This window comes from Toxorhynchites rutilus, chromosome 2 (genome assembly GCF_029784135.1).
Source record: "Toxorhynchites rutilus septentrionalis strain SRP chromosome 2, ASM2978413v1, whole genome shotgun sequence".
Taxonomy (NCBI): domain Eukaryota; kingdom Metazoa; phylum Arthropoda; class Insecta; order Diptera; family Culicidae; genus Toxorhynchites; species Toxorhynchites rutilus.
Window position 1 is genome coordinate 100,343,101 of NC_073745.1, and position 23,522 is coordinate 100,366,622.

The following is a 23,522-nucleotide window of genomic DNA, read 5'->3' on the forward strand; positions in this document are numbered from 1 at the left end:
CCTATTCTAATGCCAACCTATTAATTATATAATGATTTGGCATTTGATAAGAAATTTATATGTAATATTCGCTAATTGTTCAACTATTGTTTTGATTTGTGATATTTCGTGAGTCTAGGTAAATTGTAAATTGGTCTAAGAAACTTGTTTTGGATGATTTGTAGTTTTCTAATGTGGGTAGCTGCGCATTCATCCCATATCGGAGATGCATGTAGAATTACTGGTTGTACAATTTGTTTATATATTGCAACTCAGTTTGTGATAGATATTTCAAAAAAGGCTAGCTAGTAGGCTTTAATTTGACATGCCGATCATCTGAATCGGTCCAGTAGTTCAAAAGTAATAAATTTTTGACAAAAGTCATTTTTGGGAAAAAAGGGAAAAATGATTTTTTGGACCATCGGCTAACTCTGAAAAATCATAACTCAAAAACGGAAAAAAACGCCTCCCTGATTTCGAGATATGTTATGTGAAGAAATCTCAGCTTTCCATAAAAAATATAAAAAAATATAGCGCCCTTGGTCCCGAGACCATGAAAACTATAAAAAACGAATACAACCAATAATGACAAAACCAAAACCTGGAATTTATTTATATTTTTTATTTTTATTTATTTAGAATTAGCTTTAGTTTGATATGTCGACCGTCTAAATCGGTTCAGTAGTTCACAAATTATGATTTTTTGAAAAATGTCATTTTTGTAAAAAAAGAGGAAAATGTCGATATTTCGGATCAGCCTAAAATGAAAATGGGCACCCTAACAAAAAAATAAAAAATACGGGTCTAATTTTTTGCGATAAAGAACAAAACAACCACTTTTCACGAAAATCTGAGAACCACTACATCGGTTTGCCGTGGAATGGCTGAATATATATCTGAATATTCTGGACTAACACAATTTTTTGATATCCAACTCAACAGCAAATCCAATTAACCTTAGGGGCTGTCCACATACCACGTGGACAGAAAAAGCATGATTTTAGACACCCCCCTCCCCCTCCGTGGACAAGCGTGGACATTTCTTATACCCCTCCACCTGTTGTCCACGTGGACATTCCTCCGGTTTTGAGGAAAAAATCAAGAAATTCTATTTTTTCGCTTAAATTTCATTTCAAGTTTGTTTCTTTTTTTTGTTTCTATTTTCTATTCCATATGTTTATTGATAAAAATTATAGCCTTACCAATGGTAACGATTTGTCTTGAAATCTTCGATGTTTTTCAACATTGTCCGGGAACTCATTATTTTCTTCCGAATTCCATTCACGTTATCTCCATATCCATTTTAAAATACCCTTTGTGAGCTTATTCTCGAGTATTTTTATTAAAGCTGGCTGGCTGTTTGAGTTTTCAAAAAATCAGACAATGAAATCAACCACTTTGTTCGAAAACAGAATTTTCTCGTCTAAACATCAATGACTTTCGCTTTCACAGGTTCGGTAGTACCTGATGGCTATAATGAACCTAGTCAAAACAAAACATCTGCAGTATCATCGTGATCGATGATTCCGTTGACCTACAACCCTTAATTGTTAAATCATGCTGAATATTGTCCTGAAAAATTCATGCCGATTCTAAGGAAAAAACCAAAAGCATATTTTTGTAGGCATACATCTTTTCGATCATAGATGCACCGTTTTTTCCTGAATATTTCAGCATCCTTCATGCAACTTGAGAATTCCATCCTCTCAGAACTTATGCTATACAGTAAGTTGAAGTTCTTACAAGAATCTTAACAGTTAATAATCTGAAGATGCAATATCTGGTGTGTAAGGCGGGTGGAGTTTTAGAAGTGCCCTAGAAGCGTTCTGGATCGTTGATTTTCATACGTTCAGCTGCTAGCAGTACTTGTTGGAATTCATCGAAACTAGTTGCTTGGTAGAAGCTCATGATACAGATTTTCTTCCAGTCCTACCAGACCCAGCCATAACTTTCTTCAAGCGAAAACCTGCTTCGGGGTTCCATTCACTTGCTAAGATTTTTTTTAACTCACTATTCTTGTAAATGATATGCCCTTTACAATTCGCTACAAATATGTATTTCCGTCACGTTTATGAAACGAATCGCAGATTGTGATAAGTCCCTTCAAGTGTTTTCGGTAAAACAAACCCTTATTCCTGAATCCGGTCGGATTTGAAATTAGCACAATGTTGCGTTGTTTAAGAGGGTATTCTAGTCTAAAAATTTGAAAAAAAAAATTTTTCTTCATATTTCTCTAATTCAGACATTTAAGAATATACCATAGAAGAGACTTTTTGGAAATCTCATTGTTTACCAAGTTATAGCCATTTTAGTGATGCGATATCTTATCTAGTACGGCCATAACAATTAACTTCAAACGCGTTTTTCTCGAAATATGTTTTTCAAACTGGTTTACACGATATCTCAAGTTCTACTTATCCGATCTATGTTTATATGAATACAATCTGTATGTATCTTTCTATCGCATGAACCTATAAAAAATCATAATTTCGTAACTTTACTATTTTAAAAAAAATCAAGAAACTTAAAAAAAAAGTTTTTAACAGCATTTTTTTCCTTCAAATTTCCGCCATTTTATCCAAAAACATATTTTTGACTTGTCCGAGGTTCATACGATAGTGGCATCTTTACTGATTCAGAATCTGTTCAAATTTCCGCCATTTTATCAAAAAACGCGTTTTTGACTTGTCCGAGGTTCATACGATAGTGGCATCTTTACTGATTCAGAATCTGTTCGATTTGTTTGTTCCAGAGAACCAGAAATGGAATCTTGTACGCCATGGCACAACTTTTTTTTGAACCCCCTCACTCGATCAGCTTCTAATTATGGATATATATTTTTCCGTTCAATTTTTGTTTTATTGATATAACAAATAGTGATATAATGGATGGTAAAAACATTCTTTGTTTTACTTTTTCGGAGCTCGAACAAACGTCCGAAATTCGTGTCTCTATCCCCCTTAATCTGATCGAGTAAAATCCTATCGGATTGTACAAATATTGCAACCATGAAATGCAGAATGCAAAAGTTTATTTCGTTCGGATTGCGATTTGTCAAATCCGATCGGGTTCCGTAATATGGGTTAATATGTAGTCCATGCATTGTTGCATGTTTGCATGTTTCATGCATGTTTTTCGTGATGTTTCGTTTCTGTGATTTCGGTGATTTTCGACATCTGTAGTGAATCTACTCATTCATGTGCATGAAAGATTAATCTTTTCTTTTAATTAATCAGCAGTAGCAGCATGAACTTTCCAGACAACTCAAAAAAACCTATTACAAAAATTACCAGACATCAGTGAAGAACAACATCATTGCAAGAAAAAGATCTCCAGAGATACGGCCCGTACACTCATGGAAGAATTTGTTTTTCGTTTCAATGTTCAGAAATCCTTGGGAGTTCTCGAAAACAAACCAAACAGTTTTGTCATCAAGAGCAAAAGCTGAATTCAACCCGCACTTAAGTCGTGATTTTTAATACTACAAAAAATCCAACATTCTTTGTGTTATTGGGTGTCTTTATCCTGGCGGATTTAATGGCCCTTTATTACCCATTGGAATAAATTGGATCCTAGTTCATGTGCGTTACCTTCAGGATATACATTTCAGGAAAGAGGTTCAGTCATATGAAAAAATATGGACGTTTGACCGAGCAGCACTCTCAGGCAGTTCAGTATTTTTATTGATGAATACTGAGTACTTAGGGCGGGCGTGAAGTTCAAAAAATCGTGTAAATACAAAACAGATCTCATTCAATTTTGACTTCTAACTTGAATGTTCTTTAAAAAATACTTAACGTTTCCACGTGGACAATATCAAAACCCCCTCCCCCCTCACCGTGGACAAGCGTGGACATTTTCGTAACCCCTACCCCCCCTAAAGTTGTCCACGTGGTATGTGGACAGCCCCTTATCAACCAGCTTTCATTTGATTCCAAAAACGTTCCTGAAGGACCTTCCCACACAGAGATATTTCAGTTTGAATGAAAAATTGCCCCTTCGTCTTTGATGATGAATTATTCAATAAACCACAATCAAACCGCAAATCAAAAGGCAGTTTTGAAAACTCCAAGAAATTCTGCACAAGGATAATTTGTCACTTTGACGGAAAAAAATATTTAAATTTTTTGCATCGATTTCAAAAAAGTACCAAAAAAAGGGGTTTTTATAGTGCTTCACAAAATCCACTGTAACTCTGCAAAGTTCTAATGTTTGCAGGCAAATTTTTAGCCTAGTGTATTCCCTAAACATCTGTGAACGTTTAATATTGATACGTTCAGCCGTTTAGACGTAGGACTACGTCTAACCGGAAGATATAGGGAGTGAAATGGAAATCTAGGCACTGAACAAGTAGGAAAAAATGCAAGATTTGGAACGCTTATAACTCGAGCATTTCTCAATAGATCGCAAAGGTTTTTGCATCAATTGATAGGAAATATATCTACGCATCTATCATAACGAATAACATTTCATTTTTCTTGAGATAAATAATTGAATAATTGTGAAATATCAAGCATTCTCAAAATTCACTATGTGCCCATTTTTGATTGGTCCATTTTGTGCTCCTCAAATCGTACTGACCAAAACGGGCAACCAGAGCAGCAGCGAAATAGAATGAAGCACGATTGGAAAGGAAAAAGAAAAAAATGAACGAAACATTGGTCGCAGTCTCACACATGCGTAATTCTCGAGCCAGCCAGTCAGCTTAAAAATCCTCGCTCCGCTGCCGTAACGATCATTCTCATTCAAACCGTTCACCACATCGGTTCGCATCACAACACATCAACAAACCAACCCAAGCACCCATGTCTGGACATGGTAAAGGAGGAAAAGTGAAGGGAAAGGCAAAATCCCACTCGAACCGTGTTGATATGGAGTTCCCTGCAAGGGTAGCTAGGCCGAGCGCGTTAGTATCAGTGCACCAGTCCACCTAGCCGCCGTTATATAGTTTCGGCCACCGAAGTGATCGAGTTGGCTGGTAAAGCTGCTCGCGACGATAAGAAAAACCGCATTCAGAACAGAACACATCAAGACAACAACAGGCAGTTGCAGCGAGTGGCGAGTGGCAAACGCAATCGCAAAACGGCAGCTCGTAGCAGAAGAAAAAAGTTTGTTCTTTTTACAATCTGCTTTGGTGGCAAATCCAGAACAAGGCGGCATCGAGGGCGTTCGAAATGGTTCTTTTTTCAAAACCACGAGTACTAAGTTTTCTAAATTGGAACCATCCCATAAAACAAGGCGCTTTTCAGGGCTAATTGGACGGACATGTAATGCGACTTATTTAGTTGGACATTTTTGTAAACATAGAGATCCAAATTATGACCCCACATTGAAAGTCGACACTGTACCACTGTCATCGCAAATGTTCAATTATAGGTTAAAATCGCCTCCAATGCGACACTGAGTGGCGCTTCGGTACGTTGCATTGAATGTAATTTACTGTAACAAGCTGGATGGGAAGAAATTTTCCAACTGTGAAAGCTGAGGTGAGTGGCAAATGCAATCGCTAAACAGAAAGGTTTAGCCGAACAAGATGGGGATATCGAGTGACAACAAAACAATAAACTCTTTAGATTGAAGATAATTTTGTGATCCTGAAAAGGACCCTTTTTCGCCTGCATGTGAATCCAACGAGCGAACAAATCGTAATGAATGTATTTTTTTGCCATCGCTCCCTTTTAACGCTCATTCGTTCGTCTCGTTGGACTCGCCCCTCTGGCTGAGTCTGCCGATTTGTCTCTATCCTGTGAGTGTGTACCGCTAGAGTATAAAACAAGCGGACCCCAAAAAATATCTTATTTTCTTTCAAACCGTAAACCCGTGTGGTTGTACGGCAACGGCATCGTGGACGTAACAAAGGAGGACAAGTTAAGGGAAAGGCAAAGTCTCACTCGAACCGTGCAGGTCTCCAGTTCTCTGTTGGTCGCATTCACTGATTGCTCTGCAAGGGTAACTAGGCCGAACGGATTGGTGCCGGAGCACCAGTATACCTAACAGCGATTATAGAGTTTCGGCTGTCGGAGTGCTCGAGTTGACTTGCAAAGCTGCTCACGACAATCAGAAAACCCGCCTCAAGAACAGAGCAGCTTCGTTTCGGCGCTCATCAAGGCAACAATTAGTTTCAGTGAGTGGCAAAGTGCTTCTCCGGCACGTCGCATTGAATGTAATTTACTGAACAATATGTCACAAGCTGGATACGAAGAAATTTTCCAACTGTGAAAGCTGTGGCGAGTGGCAAACGCAATAGCTAAACAGGAAGGTTTAACCGAACAAGATGGGAATATCGAGTGATAACAAAAACACAACACCAAAGGTTCTTTTCAACCCTCAACATATTCATAAAGAGTAAACAGTAAACTAATCCATTTTTCAGGTAGATAGGTTGGTATTCACGTAGGAGAAGAAAATAAAACAATATATTTAAAATATATATTTAACAAAAGCTGTCCCCTTTGTATAGTCCTACGTCACTCCGGTTATGTCCCCGACATTACCCACCCGTCTTTTTTTTTTCAACCGATTTTTCTAAATTACATACAAATATTGTAAGGAGTGATAATACTCACGCATTTCCACACATACACGCACTCTTCACTCACAAACTCATAAAGCCGAAAGTTACGAATCGTTCATTCTGAGAGTCGCGTAGGATTTGGTACTTTGTCGACAGAAACAGAACATGATGTGAATGCCACCATACGATTTCCATGGGAGAATATTTGACATTTCATTCCTTTACGTTGACTTCACGGTGACGGGACGTTGTATGTGTAGCGCACTTTAGGGGTATGTCTTGCGTTACGTCAGGGAAAAAGGGGCCGAAAGTTCGTATGTTTTAGCGTTATGTCTTTGGTGTACAATTTGTTCACTATTCTTTGTTTTCTTCAACATTACCCGGAAAGTTCTTAGCATCGCTCTTGAGCTTCATCCGAATTTCATTTATATTGTCCTTGGCTCGCTTTTGTGCGTAAAAAATATAGCACTGTTTCTGTGTATGTGTACCCATTATCCAGCATATCAAAATTATAATCATTTCGTTATGAGTTAAGGAAATGGTCTGCAGTGAATTGTTTCACACTCGTTTGCGTGGAGCTCCCGTTTTGCCAACATCCCAAGATCAGAAAAGTCGCAAAGTCCAGTTCTTCTTCTTCTTGGATGGAACTAACGTTCCAGTGGAACTTTGCCTTCTCAACGTAGCATTACTTACGTCATTTTTGTTAGTTGAGATTTCTATGCCGAATAACACGCCTTGGTAGTACTCTGGAGTGGCAAGCTCTAGAATACGCGTGACCACAGTGCAAGTCGGAAGAATCATCTTCGACGAAAAATCCCCCGGCCAGAACGGGAATCGAACCCGAACCCCCGGCATGATAGTGTGGAACGCTAACCACTCGGCTACGGGAGCACGCAAAGTCCAGTTGCGAGCTTTATTTATTGTAATTTGACGACTGATTGTTTGAAGGAAGGAAATTCCTTTTCAATACTACCAGACATAGAGCATGACTTTTTTCGAGAGAAGACCGGCATTGAGATTAGTTAAAGGTGTGGAGGCGAACTGGCGTAGTGGTAACATCCATACCTCTCACGCAGAGATCACGAGTTCAATTCTCACTCTCGACATTCTTCCAAATAAGGAAGTAAAAAGTGACGAATCAGCCGAAATGTGTTGAAAGTCACTATAACAGAAAAAAAGTAGATTTCTGCTAATTTTCCCTAAATTTTCCGTTCAAAACTGTTGTAAATTATTTGGCTTGTCATTAACCGTTACGATTTGCAACAAAAACGGCAAACGGAAACTGGATAGAAACCCGCAACTAAAAAAACAATGTCGAGCATTTTTAACATTACGTTACTAACAGTCTGTGGTGATATCTTCATCCTGGTAGAATGAATGATCCTCTACTAACAATGGAAAAAAATCGATCGCTTACAATTTTTGTGCGTTACTTACAGAATATAGATTTTAAAGAAGAAGATCAACGATATGAGAGAAGTATGGATGTCCGACCGGCATTCTCAGAGCCTCTTCACACAGTACAATCAACTGCTAAATTGGTCGAAACAATTAGAAACGAGAAGCTCACAGATCAGACGTAATGCATAAAAAATATATTTTATTTGTCCACGTGGAAATTATCTCTACTCTCTCCCCCCTCACCGTGGACAAGCGTGGACAGCTTCGTAACCCCTACCCCCCCTAAATTTGTCCACGTGGTATGTGGACAGCCCCTTAATACAATCGATACAATCCTCCATGTGTCGTGAACGATTTCTCAGAGAAGAGTAAAGGTAATATTATATTATCAGGCACGTAGCGTAACCGGCACGGCACGTTTCATGCAAGTCAAATATTATTACGTGTGTTTCAAATGTGTATGCGTATATATAGCGGAACGGCTCCGGACATACACAGCACGTTTCAGACAAATGCATGAAGGAATTCTCGAAAAGAATAATTTGCCGGTGCCGGGCACGAACTACACGGGCGAGTAGCACCATACATACAAATCAAACGTCGAAGTTCGTGGTGTGGGTGCGTTCGTCGCTCTTCGGTACGACATCGGTTCAATCATCAGTAGCCTTTCTCCGCTCCGTCTGCGCTACCGGCCCCTACAGAGAAGTTGCTATGCCTGATGATATGAATACATCATGTATTTGTCTGCCGGTGTCGGTACGTGCCGTTAACGCTACGTGCTGGATAATATAAAACGGCCTTAATGTGTATGCAGTAATTTACATTTAATACGACATACGGAAGCACCGCTCAGTGTCGCATTGGTGGCGATTTTGACCTGTAAATGGACATTAGTGAAGACAGTGGTACAATTTCGCATCTGGTGGCAACTTTCAATGTGGGACCATAATTTGGGCCCCGAACTCGATGTTTACAAAAATGTCCAATTAGAGGTAAAAACATCCAATTATGTTTAGGTCTGTCCAATTAGCTATATGTCGCATTAAGGCCGTTTTATATTATCCAGCACGTAGCGTAAACGGCACGTACCGACACCGGCAGACAAATACATGATGTATTCATATCATCAGGCATAGCAACTTCTCTGTACGGACCGGCAGAGCACACGGAGCGGAGAAATGCTACTGGTGATTGAACCGATGTCGTACCGAAGAGCGACGAACGCACCCACACCACGAACTTCGACGTTTGATTTGTATGTATGGTGCTACTCGCCCGTGTAGTTCGTGCCCGGCACCGGCAAATTATTCTTTTCGAGAATTCCTTCATGCATTTGTCTGAAACGTGCTGTGTATGTCCGGAGCCGTTCCGCTATATATACGCATACACATTTGAAACACACGCAATAATATTTGTCTTGCATGAAACGTGCCGTGCCGGTTACGCTACGTGCCTGATAATATAATATTACCTTTAAATGTAACTTTCAGAAATAGGCCACTTGCGCTTGTTTGTAGGGCACTTGAATATGTATTAGTAATACATATTTGGAAGGCAAACGTGTAGAGACAAGAGTAATTTTTGTCTGAATAAATTGTTGAAGCGTAACAGTCACAAAAACTACGCGTTAAGGTAATATTATATGTTGCAATATGTATGCACCCCTCGTAACTATCGTTTAGTAGTGTGTGTGCGCTAGCATGAATAGAGCAGTAGAGTGCGATAGAAGAACAAGGAGAGCCCGCCATCAGTTTGATATGTACGTTTGAAGAGTAAAGACAAGATAATAAATACGTTATAATAAATCATCGAGTATTCTTTACAAAATACAATATGGTGTCAGAAGCAATCGCGTGCTTCTAATATTTCCGGCGTCAATAAGTATATCGCGGAAAATAGCGTTTCTTTTTCGATCGGATCGTCTGAAAGTCGCGTGTGAACGAATTGAGTTTCATCGGCGGCCATTTTGAATCGACGAAAAAATTTTCACAGGAGTACAGTTATCTTTCCAGTTTCCTCATCAATATGGATTCGGAACAATTTCGGCTGTTTATGGAACAGCAATCGAAGATTTTTGCACAGATGATGACCACTGTGTCACAGCGGTCTTCGCAGGAGCAGCCAGTCCAGCCAGCGGCACTCAGTGTACCCGTACCTCAACCATCACCCCTATCGTTGGAAGGTGATATGTCCGAAAATTTCGATTTTTTTGAACGGAATTGGAGAAATTATGAAAGTGCCATAGGAATGGATAAGTGGCAAGCTGTAAACAACACGAGAAAAGTGAGTGTATTACTATCCGTTATCGGCGAGCAGGCCAGGAAAAAATATTTCAACTTTGAGCTAAACGAGCAGCAGCTAGCAGATCCGGAAGCGGCATTAGCGGCTATTAAAGCCAAAGTTATAGTGAAAAGAAACATTATAATCGACCGTTTCGATTTTTTCACTGCTTCTCAACTATCCAATGAGTTGATAGATGACTTTAAAGGCCCATTTATACGTTGCTAGTAGCTGGCTTCACAATGAGCAGCTACTGACCCGGTGAACTCGCTTGACAAATGGTTGACTCGCCTTGTCCGTTCACACAATGTGAGCTGCTGGCAAGAAACTAGATACTACGGCACAGGTTTTCCAGAGATGCCAGGCGGTTTTTCAAATGTCCATCAAATCGTCAGAAACAGCAATCAGATCCGAATTTGTCAGATGATTGATCCGAAATCGACTTCTTTATTGGCAGTTTTCGTCTTAGATTTTCAGTTGAATTTATCATTACACAATTTTATCGCTAAACACACACTGGCCGTGTTTAAAAATACTTTGTGCTGAATTTCTTTGAACTGAAGGTACTATCCGGAAAAAGCAGAAAGAAAAAAGGATTCGGTCCAGGAATTGGATGCAAAAAAAAGGAGCAACAAATACAATATTGAAGTAACTCTACGATGATGATCCCCGAGAGTACAGAGCAGTGTTAAGAATAACACCTGAAAAAGTGAAAAAACTGTTGGATTTAATTGCTCCACAAATACAACGCAAGATACACTCATGAGGGATGCTATACCTACATAAGTGAAACTAGAAATGTTGTACCTTTCTTCTGGAATATCGTTCAGATTATTGTCGATATTTTTTTAGAATCTCGAAAGCATCCATAGCTAAAATAATTCCGAAAGTATGTAGTGCTACAAATGGCAGTCTAAAAGATTTTTCAAATTTTGAATTATTTCGCCTTGACAGCAGCTTCGTGTACCAATTTGTGAAATGAAAATGATAGTAGATTTGCAGGAGGAATAAATACGCCTCAAAAACTAAAATAATGAATGAAAATCTACTTTTTTAAATGGAATATGTATTCTGTTTTTTAGAACAATACTTTTTTTGGAAGTTGTGAGTGAATTTCGAATGAAAATTGTGCCCGATAATGATTTTATATTTAGAATCCCAAGAAAACTATCTCAAAAAGAAAACGTGCCCCACCAGCGTGCAAAACAAAATAAAATGAGTAAAAAAACTTTTTAAGTTAAACGGTTTATTTGTGATTAAACATAATAATGTACTAAAAGCTAGAGAAAATAATTAGGCAAGTTGCAGTTAGTAGTTATCACACCTCTCCTTCATTAGTCTAGGGCATTGATAAGACTAAAATAAAATAGTGGGACATATGATGAAATCACTAATTGTGGATAATGAAAATGAATGGATTTTATAATTTAAAAAGTTTTTGTTTACTCATTTTATTTTCTAGTTTTTAGTACATTATCTGTTTCATTATAATATTTCTCTACAATAAAGGCATTGTACTGTATTCTATCAGTCAAAAAATTTCATTTGATACCGATATTGAGTAGATTGCAGAAAATACATAGTGTGTTCTCCAAGTCAAGTTCGTTGGTTTGATACACATATCTCAATCAACCTTTTTTTTGAGATGATATGGAATCAGCGATTTTGAGCGGAGGCCAAATTGGATTTTTCAAGATAAGCAGTTTTAAAATGACAGCAGTTCCTATCCGGTCAGTTCCTATTGGTCAAATTTCTATTACTGTGGGACAATCCTACAGACATACATACATACATACGAACAGTTCAAGCTAAATAAAACCGTTTAATAAAGTATATTGCTATTTTGTGATTGCGGCCATCTTGGATTTTAATTTTTCATGATCTACTGTGATCTACTATTCAAGCCCTTTCATTTGATACCCATATTAATGGTGTTTTGACATAATATGTAGTCCGCCATTTGGTAGAATTTTGATGGATTTGCATTTTTCACAAATAACCGTGTTCTGCTAGTCAATCCCTTTCATTTGATACCCATTGTTACGGGGGTTTCGGAGGTTCTATTCAGCACGCGTTTTTATCAATGTATAGCGAGCTCAAAGCTGTATTTATTAAGAGAAACAATAATTAAACAAGAACTTTACATTATTAGGTTTTACCTACATTTGATCTCCTCGTTTTAAATTCAAAGCACGACAGGATGATTCAATTATTTAACAATTTGGGAATTCAACTTTATTTTGGGTTCTATCTCTACTCCTTTTTTGTGATTAGCAAAGAATGTGTGGTACGAGAGAAGTTTTCAGAATGACAGTGATGACAGCTAGCTGTCAATGATTGTCTGGGTGCGTCATGGAGTGGCACCGTCCGGATGCGCAGGTTCAGATCAAGTCATCAGTGGCGTAGTTTGCTTCCCCCCAACACCCATATTAATGAAGTTTTGGGAAACTATGTAGTCCGCCATTTAGTAGTGGCAGCCATCTTGGATTTGCATTTTTCTTAAATAACTGTATTCTGCTAGTCAAGCCCTTTCATTTGATACCCATATTGATGGGGTTTTGGAAAACCCACATTGATGAGGTTTTGAGGAAGAAAGGGATCCGCCATTTTGTAGCGGCCTCTATCTTGGATTTACAAGATAATGAAATACGCAGTTTTGTAATGACTACAGAGATAAAGGTGTGTTCCAAATTTCAGATCAATCGGTCAACAAGAAGGGGGTCAAATTTCTACTAATGTGGGACATGTTACAAACATACAAACAGATTACAGGGCAAGCTAAATAAAACCGTTTAATAACAACGATTCCGCTTAGAAACTATGAGGGTTTTATTTGTTTTTTCAATAATTTTCAAGTCTATAATAATCTTCGCATATTTTCAAATATCTTAAAAATAGAGACATGTAAAGACAATGTAAAGATTTGGCATCCCTGATTCGAGCGCTAAATTCTGTTTTTGACGTTTTGAGGGATGCGAGTGCGAGTAAATTCAAAAAACTTTGAAGTAGCTCGCACGCCGGATTACACATGACACTAACTGGCATGATGTGTTCACATGGTGCGAGTAGCTGCACTGCAGTAACTGACCAGACCGACTCGTATGCTTACTCGCACCGTCTGAACCCGGCTTAAAGCACGACTTCGAATACTTGCAAAGGTGGCAAAGTTAGGAGAACTAGAGAATGAGCTCATTGCATACAAGGTTGTGACAGCTAACAAGTGGCCACAACTTAGAACGAAGATGCTGACTATCGCAGAAATTACATTAGATAAGGCTATTGATCTGTGTCGCGCAGAAGAAATAGCTGCCAGACGATCTCTGGAGTTAGGAAGTTTTCCTACGAATTCGGAGGTTAATAAAGTATTCAAGTCCAAAGGACAATCTAAGCAGAAATCAGCACGTTGCAAGTTTTGCGGCGATTATCACGAATTTGTCAAGGGAGCCTGCCCAGCATTCGGTAAACGCTGTAATCGCTGTAAGAAGAGAAACCATTTCGAGAAAGCGTGCAAGTTGAAAAACCAAAAGTCAAGACGTGTGAAGCAGGTAAAGGAAGGGGAAAAGTCTTCGGACGAGACGTCGCCAGAAAGTGAGTCTGAATCAGAAGAATCTGAAGAAGAGTACGAGATTGGGAAAATATTTGATAATTCCAACACTGGTGGAAGTGTCTTAGCGGAGCTGAATTTGAAATTCGGTACAAAGTGGAAATCAGTTCTTTGCGAGGTCGACACGGGAGCCAATACTAGTCTGATTGGTCATGAATGCCTAGTGAAGCTTTCTGGTGCGCGAGATCCACAGCTACAACCATCCAAATTTCGCTTGCAGAGTTTCGGCGGCAATCCCATAGAAGTGTTGGGTCAAGTTAAAGTGCCCTGTCGTCGGTTTAACAGAAAATTTGTTCTTGTTTTGCAAGTGGTAAACGTTGATCATCGGCCGTTGCTATCGGCAAATGCTTCCAGAGAGCTTGGACTCATCAAGTTTTGCAACTCGGTTTCCTTTGAAGGTTCAAACATTCCTGTTATCACATCACAACATAGCACAACATCACAACACGGAAATCGACTAAAAGTTCTCCAGGTAAAGGCTCAGCAAATAGTTGACAATCATAAAAATTTGTTCGAAGGCTATGGAAAGTTTACGGGTGTTGTAGCGTTGGAGATCGACGCCAACATCACGCCAACAATCCAACCACCTCGTCGTGTACCCATAGCGAAACGAAGTCAGCTAAAAATAGAGCTAGAGAATCTAGAGAAGAGCGGTATCATCGTCAAAGAAACAGCTCACACTGAATGGGTAAGTAACATTGTAATAGTCCAACGCGGAGACCCTGGTTCAGGTGTTCGAATATGCTTAGACCCAATCGTTCTGAATAAGGCATTAAAGAGACCAAATTTACAATTTGTCACTCTCGACGAGATCCTACCGGAGCTGGGGAAAGCTAAAGTTTTCACCACCGTTGATGCGAAAAAGGGTTTCTGGCACGTGGTCCTTGATGAACCCAGCAGCAAATTAACCACTTTTTGGACGCCATTCGGTCGCTATCGATGGACCCGTCTTCCATTTGGTGTAGCTCCAGCACCAGAAATTTTCCAACTTAAACTGCAGGAAGTAATCCAGGACCTTAAGGGTGTTGAGTGTATTGCGGACGACATCCTTGTGTATGGTATGGGTGATACCATGGAAGAAGCCCTACAGAATCACAACGACTGCTTGGAGAAACTGTTGTGCCGACTCGATCAACATAATGTTAAACTCAATCGATCGAAGCTGAAACTGTGTGAAAGGTCAGTGAAATTTTATGGTCACGTGCTAACCGATCAAGGATTACAAGCTGACGAATCTAAGATAGCATCGATCCGGGAATTCCCGCGGCCAATAAACCGCAAGGAAGTGCACAGATTTGTGGGAATGGTTACTTATCTTGGACGATTTATAAGAAACCTCAGTGCCAACTTGTTGAACCTCCGAAAGTTGATTTCTGAATCGGTCCCATGGAAATGGACAGCTGTTGAAGAGAAAGAATTTAATAAGGTGAAGACATTGGTATCTGATATAAAGTCATTACGCTATTACGATATGAATCAACCACTTATCATCGAGTGCAAGCAGAATTTCGCAAGATTTGGAGTACCTCAACGAGTTGTCACTGACAATGGAACCAACTTTGTGAATAAGAAAATGACCAAGTTCGCTTCTGATTGGAATTTTGAGTTGGTTGCATCTGCTCCACACCATCAACAGGCCAACGGGAAAGCAGAGTCTGCGGTGAAAATAGCTAAGTATTTAATGAAAAAGGCCGATGAAAGCGGTTCTGATTTTTGGTATACGCTACTTCATTGGCGTAACATACCAAATAATATTGGATCCAGTCCGGCAGCACGACTTTTGTTGCGTACAACACGATGCGGTGTGCCAACCGCTGCAACGAAACTGCTTCCAAAGGTAGAGGAGGATGTTCCCGCTAAAATTGAAGCAAACCGTAAGCGAACCAAACTGCATTATGACAAGAAATCACGCAACTTACCAGAGCTTCAAATTGGATCACCAGTCTACGTACAACTCAATCCAGAAGCCTCAAAAGTTTGGACGAAAGGAACTATATCGAGCCAACTCAACGATCGTTCGTACCTGGTACACGCTAATGGATCAGACTATCGTCGTTCACTGGTTCATCTGAAGCCGCGCAAGGAAACCGTTACGTTGCCATGTCGCTATTTGCCATATAATCCTGACCGTTCGACGACACAACATTTTCCTCTCCAACCGATGGTACAATCTGCAAATCAGGAATCTCATGCTGGTTCATTGAATCAAACTGAAGTTGAAATTATAAATGAGCCAACTGAACATCTTACCGGAACAACTGCTCTACTGTCATCTTCAAACCAACCGTATTCTGAACCAGGAGAAACAACAACAAAAGCCACAGCTACGTCTCCTGGGTCGAACCATAAGGGTACTCGACCAATTACACCGTCGCAGAATAACCGTCAACCAATTACACCGTCGCAGAATAACCGTCCAAAAAGAGAAATTCGTATACCAGAAAAGTTTAAAGATTTTCGCTTGCAGTTCTGATAAACATTAGATTAGGAAAGGGAGGATGTTGCAATATGTATGCACCCCTCGTAACTATCGTTTAGTAGTGTGTGTGCGCTAGCATGAATAGAGCAGTAGAGTGCGATAGAAGAACAAGGAGAGCCCGCCATCAGTTTGATATGTACGTTTGAAGAGTAAAGACAAGATAATAAATACGTTATAATAAATCATCGAGTATTCTTTACAAAATACAATATTATATTATCAGGCACGTAGCGTAACCGGCACGGCACGTTTCATGCAAGACAAATATTATTGCGTGTGTTTCAAATGTGTATGCGTATATATAGCGGAACGGCTCCGGGCATACACAGCACGCTTCAGACAAATGCATGAAGGAATTCTTGAAAAGAATATTCTGCCGGTGCCGGGCACGAACTACACGGGCGAGTAGCACCATACATACAAATCAAACGTCGAAGTTCGTGGTGTGGGTGCGTTCGTCGCTCTTCGGTACGACATCGGTTCAATCACCAGTAGCATTTCTCCGCTCCGTGTGCTCTGCCGGTCCGTACAGAGAAGTTGCTATGCCTGATGATATGAATACATCATGTATTTGTCTGCCGGTGTCGGTACGTGCCGTTTACGCTACGTGCCTGATAATATAAAACGGCCTTTACTCTATGTCTGTAACATGCGAACATGCGTGTTTTACATAAAATATGTACTCCTAGCGTTTAAGCCAGGTACGCGGAAAAAATACATAGAAAATTCTGGCATTGCTGTGACCCATATCAATGCAAGCTTTACCTGAGTCCCTGATTGTCGGTAGTTCCCATAGGAACAGTGCAAACTGCACATTGCGATAGGCTCTGTGATTTTTGACCTGGAAAGCTGGCCTCGAGATGTAATAGGCGATAACTTAGTGTATAGATATCGAAGGTTAGCTCTGTAAAAAAGCGATTGATTATGCTGATGTTAACCCTTTCCCGTATAACATCGAGTCTCACTCGTGGGTACTTGAATAACATAGGGCGCTAGAACCCTCAGCAGGTTAGCGAAATCACTTGATGTGTGACGTATTAAATAATACGGGAAGGGGTTAAGGAACATATTCAGCGAGAAAAAGAAAAACCTACCCCCAGTTATGATTTTTAAGTACCTGAATGCCCAGCGGAGAGGTTGGATGTGTTCATAAACAAATTGATCGAAAGCAGAGAAAATCCATCAGTTGGCCAATTCATGGAAAATACAAGGAAGCATTCGAACGTAAACTCGAGCCTCTGTGATTTTGATTTTGCTCTGAATATGTTGAAAATCCTTTTCTGACAATTCTTCGTTTCAAATCTAGTGGGAAAACTACGAATGTAATCATGCGATCAAGGCGCGTAGAAGTATATCCTAAGGTGGGCCAACTTGCTAAAACCACTCTTCAGCCATCTTGGAAGTCTACTGTGTTTTGTTTGTAAACAAAACACAATAAGCTTGTGCCCAAGCTCGCTCGTGATCAGTCTGTCTCTTTCACACTTCAAGGAAAAAAATCCCCTTCTGCTTCCTTCCGTACTGTTTTCATATACCGCTCCCCTACCAACTTAGTGACGAAACGGCCTCACCTAGTACCATAGACCCGTCTTGCATGCGATGTGTGCCCAGAGCCCTGGTATCCGTATCCCAACCAATACAAATTGAGCGTATGAAACATAAAGCTAGGGCTCACGAATTGTTTATTGTTTGGAGTGAATATTGATGCAAATATGTTCGGCATTTACTATGGCCTGTAGCCAATGATTGCGTTGGATAGTTTTTGGATGTTTGAATATCCCCCCGGAAGCTTTATTTCGAGATTTGCAGTTGAAATACTGCAGCAGGATTGCACGAAGCACATCACTTTTAATGTTAGGTTATGATTTATATACTCATGATTTTCTATGCTGGATACAAAAAAAAGACCGCTTAGCAATCCCTTGTGTGTGCCCAACACATGCTCTGCATGCGAGATGGAAAATGAAAGGTAGGAAGATTTTTTAAATCTGTGACGTCACAGATTTTGTTTATGTATGTTACTTTTCTTATAATAGCCCACTACATAGGAAAAGTGTTGTTATTAGAAGTAAAAATAAGCAAATGAAATGAACGTTCTATTTTTTTCCCTAAATCAATGCTAGCGTTCAAAATCATAAGGTCATTCTAACAGAAACTGAAATTTCAATATTTTTGAAGTGTTCTAAACTTAATTTCAATTCAATTTTACTTCTCGTTACATCGACCAAAAACGTTAACGAACAAAGTCAGAGTCATACAATCTTTTGTTCCATTGACGGATAAACATTTGACAGAGCATGGGAAAAAGGTTGCAAGTTATTTCATGTAAAATGAACTTGAAAAATAAATTTAATTGACTCCGTATAACTTAGATTGAGACAAAAAGTTTTCCGCTTGCGTCTTAGTTTTAGACGACTGAAGTTTTCAGCACCCTAATTGTGAAAAAGTAATTACAATTGCTGACAAAAGTCAAACTTCCATGAAGTTACTCTTGAATCCATACATAGTAGACATTAGAATACTATTTCTGAAATCAAAGAAAAAATTAAACATTTTAGTTCGTGATATGTTCTGATTTTTTCCATAATGCAAAAAATATGAATTGGAAATTTGTAATTAGCTTTTGTATATCCTCTTTCAACGTTATTCGATGACACATTCAATTTTGTACCATTTGAGTAACTGACTGGTATGCCTGGTATGTGAACTTCCTATCTTCCTGGCTACTAACACAATCAAAATTTAACACAACCAAAACCCGTGAATCTTCCCACCTTCTATTCTTCATATCGCCTATAAACAACGGGTATGCATATGTGTGTTATAAAAACGTTTTGTCTAATTTGAGAGGGTTTAAGAGACGAATGAACTCTCAGAGTTTAAAGTCTCTCTAATTCAATACCTTCCTTCCTTCCTAGTTTGAGAGGGCATCATTCTGTAGTCGACTCTCGTACCATTCGGACGCATTCCAGAGAGCTGTTTAACAAATCGCGAAACGGTTGAAGTATAAATAGTGTATGTAGACGATGCCACGGCGTAAGAAGAACACGAACAAGCCTTCGACAGAAGCCTTTGTGTCCAATCAAAACGGAGGAAGCCAGGGTATTAATGCAAATCAATGCCCAAATCAATTGAGACATACATTAGAACCACTAATTTCATCGATGTCGAGCTTGACCGTGGATAGTACCGTTCATGAAACAACACAGACATCGCATAACATCGCTTCCGCTGTCCCTTCACTAAGTTGTGTTGCTGAATCAGTGGGTGAGGAAAACCAAAATGTGCCTTCTATCATGGTGAAGGTTGAAATCCTCGCGTTGATGAAGGATTTGAAAACTCTTGAAGTGGACGCGTTGTACAAAATTTGTCGTACTGGTACCAAAGTAATGTGCAAAAACAAACGACATTATGACATCGCCATATTGTACCTGAAGACGACAAAGACTGAATTTTATACATATGACATCCTCGGAGAAAAGGCTGAATTTTATACATATGACAGGCTCGGAGAAAAGCCATTTAAAGTGATTGTAAGAGGGCTTCCTGGGATAAAACCTGAGCTCCTCAAGCAAGAATTGACGGATAACTTCAAACTCAAGGTGTTGTCTGTATTTTCAATGGTCAGAAACGACGAAGACACCGTAAAGCATCATGACAAGCTGTTCCTCGTTAACTTCCAAAAGGGATCAACTACTTTGCACGCATTGAAAGAGATTAAGACAATATTCTTGATCAAGGTAAGCTGGGAGTTGTTCCGAGGATGGAAAATGGACGCCACCCAGTGCCAACGCTGCCAGAACTTCGGGCATCAAACCCAAAATTGTCACATGATGCCTCGTTGTGCGTTTTGTACCGGAGCACATCTAACGAATGGATGCCCCATCCAGGAGTTGACCATCAATTCGAATCAACAACCCGCTCGGTCAACGTCAGCATCATCGGATCTTTACTCTGGAGCTGAATTGTGTCAGATCTTTAAGGAAATAACGTCTGCATTTCAACCGTGTCAATCTCAAGCTGATAAAGTTCGGGTGATGAATTACTTCGTCAACAAATATGGAACGTAATTCTCTTTTTCGTTTCCTGACATGGAAAGCTCGAAAATTGTGCCAAACGGATCAAGTATAGTGGTCCCATATGAGACGGCTCAAATAAACATGATTTGAAATGCAAGAGCGAAGACGAAAAGCGATAGTGCTGTGACACTAGAATATAAACTGTAAAGTGTTAAAAAAAATAAAAAAGAATGTTTCAAGAAATTTATGTTCATCCTTTGTACTTGAAAGAAACACATTTGTGAATGTTGTGACTCAACTGGGAATGATTGCACTTTTAGCGAAACGGATCGAGATGGGACCGGAATAGTTGGTTAATTGTCTTCATCGACTGATTGCCAGAATTTGGGAAACAGAACAGCTACCGGAGGAGTGGAATATGAGGTTATTTGCCGTATCTTCCACAAAGACGACAAACTAGACCGTGAAAATTTTCGTGCATTCACCGTCCTGAATGCCGCCCTACAAAATGCTTTCCAAATCATCTTCCAGCGTCTCGCCACTTACGAACTGATTCGTGGCAAGTTATCAGACCGGTCGGCTTACTACTGACCAAATCTTCACCTAGTGGCAGATCCTCCTGAAATGCCGTGAGTACAGATTCCCAACGCACCACTTTTGAATGCCCAAAATTGTATTTGAAAAAACAAGAAGTGGGTTATATCTGTGATATAACCTCAACGTAGACGTGCGACTACCGTTGGCTTGGTAATAATTTATTTGAAATTGCATCTGAATCAATTTTTAATGCATGAATGAATGAATATTTTGAAAGATTGCTGAGAGTTTTTCTTGTCAGTGTGTGGGTGGATGAGTATAAGTATGGAATTGTTATTAACATAAAATTCAACTCTTTCGAACATGGTGGTTCCGAAACGAACCGATGGAATTTCAGTGACCTTGTAAAAGCAACTGAAGATGCTTGATACATGATTCACCTTTGTTTTCGTGAGAATAACACGAGATTTCTCATGATCATTCCATGTGCAGAATAGAAACTGAGGGCGCCATTTCACTGTGAAAACGAAATAAAGTCTTATAACCTTGCATAAAATTCGTTTCGTTTTTATCGTGATGTGGCAATTTTTCATGACTGTTCCATGCGAAAGCAGAACAGAAACATATGCATATTGCATCAGAAACATATTGGATTGCATCATGAAAACATCAAGTCGAATGTGTAAATGGGTGCGAATATTCCTTCGCTGGGACGCATTCACACGCAAACAATTTTTCACGACTGTTTCATGCGAGAGATGAACAGAAACTGATGCTACTGGATTGCATCACGGTAACGCAGTAACGCACGGTAAAATCGCAGCTTGCATGTATTCGCTGTGGCGGTTTCTCCATGTGCCTAGATTTTGCGTCCGTGTTCGGGAACACATTGCGATCACCAATCATCATCAATCAGCTAGATTGTTATGATTTAAATAACTTGCTTACAAAGCGATTTTTAAGATATTGATTTTTTGGACCAATAAGTGACAATCATATAATTCGTTGACATTTTATTTTTCGAATGAAGTGATTATTATACCACCCCATTCAGCCGGTAAAGAGATATTAACGTTCAAAACCTTGCAGTTCAGCGTCACTCTCTCGGTTTCGAAACTTCGAACTTACACCCCGGTACAGGAATGAAAGACGTAGTCCTACGTCAAAATTATAGGAGGGTGTGTACAAGACATGACCGCATTGTTGATGTAGAACTAGACTGTAGTTGAATTCAAGTCGCTTGCTTTTAACTGCGGATATTATTTTATAATGCTACGAAAATAAATTTTGAAATAACCATTCTACCGATTTGGTCGCCCTGAAATGTTTTTGTACTGTACAATAATTTGACGATGATTGTTTGATGATTCATTTTTGTGCTCGCAGAACAATACATGCTCGAGATAAACGCAGCTGTCATCCTCAATGGAGAAAGTTTTGTTACTGGCAAGCGAAACCTAATCACATACAAAATTCCAGAACGACATTCACTTTCTTGGTGACTAAATAAGCGAAATAAACTCTATCTGCACGCGAAGCCAAATAAATAATTGACTTATTATAATTTATTGAATAACTTGGTATTCCCCAAATAATATTTTGGTGCACAACCTTAACACCTGCGTCAGGTCAATGCATTGATGCAATGTCAAAGGCACCAACGAAGCCTTTATGATGACAGAAAACAAACAATGTTAACTGCTTGGAAAAAGGCTGAATATTTGCCATTACTAATACCCTACCGTAAATAATTCCCTCCCGCTATCTCCCCTCCTTCTTCTTCTTCTTCTTCTTCTTCTTCTTCTTCAATGGCACTAACGTTCCTAGAGGAACTTCGCCGTCTCAACGTAGTATTACTTGCGTCATTTTTTTTTATTAGTACTTAGTTGAGATTTCTATGCCAAATAGCACGCCTCGAATGCATTCTGAGTGGCAAGCTCTAGAATACTCGTGACCACAGTGCAAGTCGGAGGAAATTTCTTTGACGAAAAACTCCCCCGACCAGAACGGGAATCGAACCCGACCACCCGGCATGTTAGTTATGACGCTAACCACTCGGCCACGGGAGCACACCCCTCCTTATTTATATTTATTAATACAAATGGTGTTTCAGCGTAACGAAGACGCAGTATTTTTACGTACGAGTTATGAAGCACGCACATACGCACACAAATATCCATATATCGATGGCTTGAAGTAACTAAATATACACACACTTATCTCTGTTTTGCGCTCTCCTCAACAGAAGCCCTTTCTGTTAATATTGCCAGTCTAGATTAGCTTAGCTTTCATCCTTTATGGCGAGAGTTTTCCTATTGTCATGCGAAACCAAATCACTGACAAAACTCCAGAACACTTATTTCCTTGGTGTAGCTCAAAACATTAATGCAATGGCGTCAATTTGATGCAATGATTGCAATGCTAGAGAAATCAGCGAGTGATTAATTTGGTCGCGTCCACAGCTCAGTCCGAAAAGTGGCACAAAACAAGGAAGAACAAACGAGGTTCATTGTTTCGTATCTAGAACAATACTGAAAGTTTGCCTTTCCTTTCTCTCCTTGTTGAATTAAAAAGACTTTAAACTTCTTCAGTTCATTCGTCTCTAGCCTTCAAAAAGGCCGGTGGAAAACTCTACTCTTTCCTCAAATTACTCCTCCACTCACATTGCTTTGAGAAAACCATTCGATCCTTCGCCGTCCAGCTCGCCCAGCA

General features: G+C 39.5%; 1 protein-coding gene across 1 annotated transcript; it reads left to right on the forward strand.

Moving 5' to 3' along the window:
* The first annotated feature begins 19,280 nt into the window (after positions 1–19,280).
* Positions 19,281–20,324, forward strand: LOC129765984 (uncharacterized). The gene has a single exon (XM_055766446.1). It carries the CDS (start codon positions 19,281–19,283, stop codon positions 20,322–20,324), a length of 1,044 nt encoding a protein of 347 aa, XP_055622421.1.
* Positions 20,325–23,522: the final 3,198 nt, after the last annotated feature.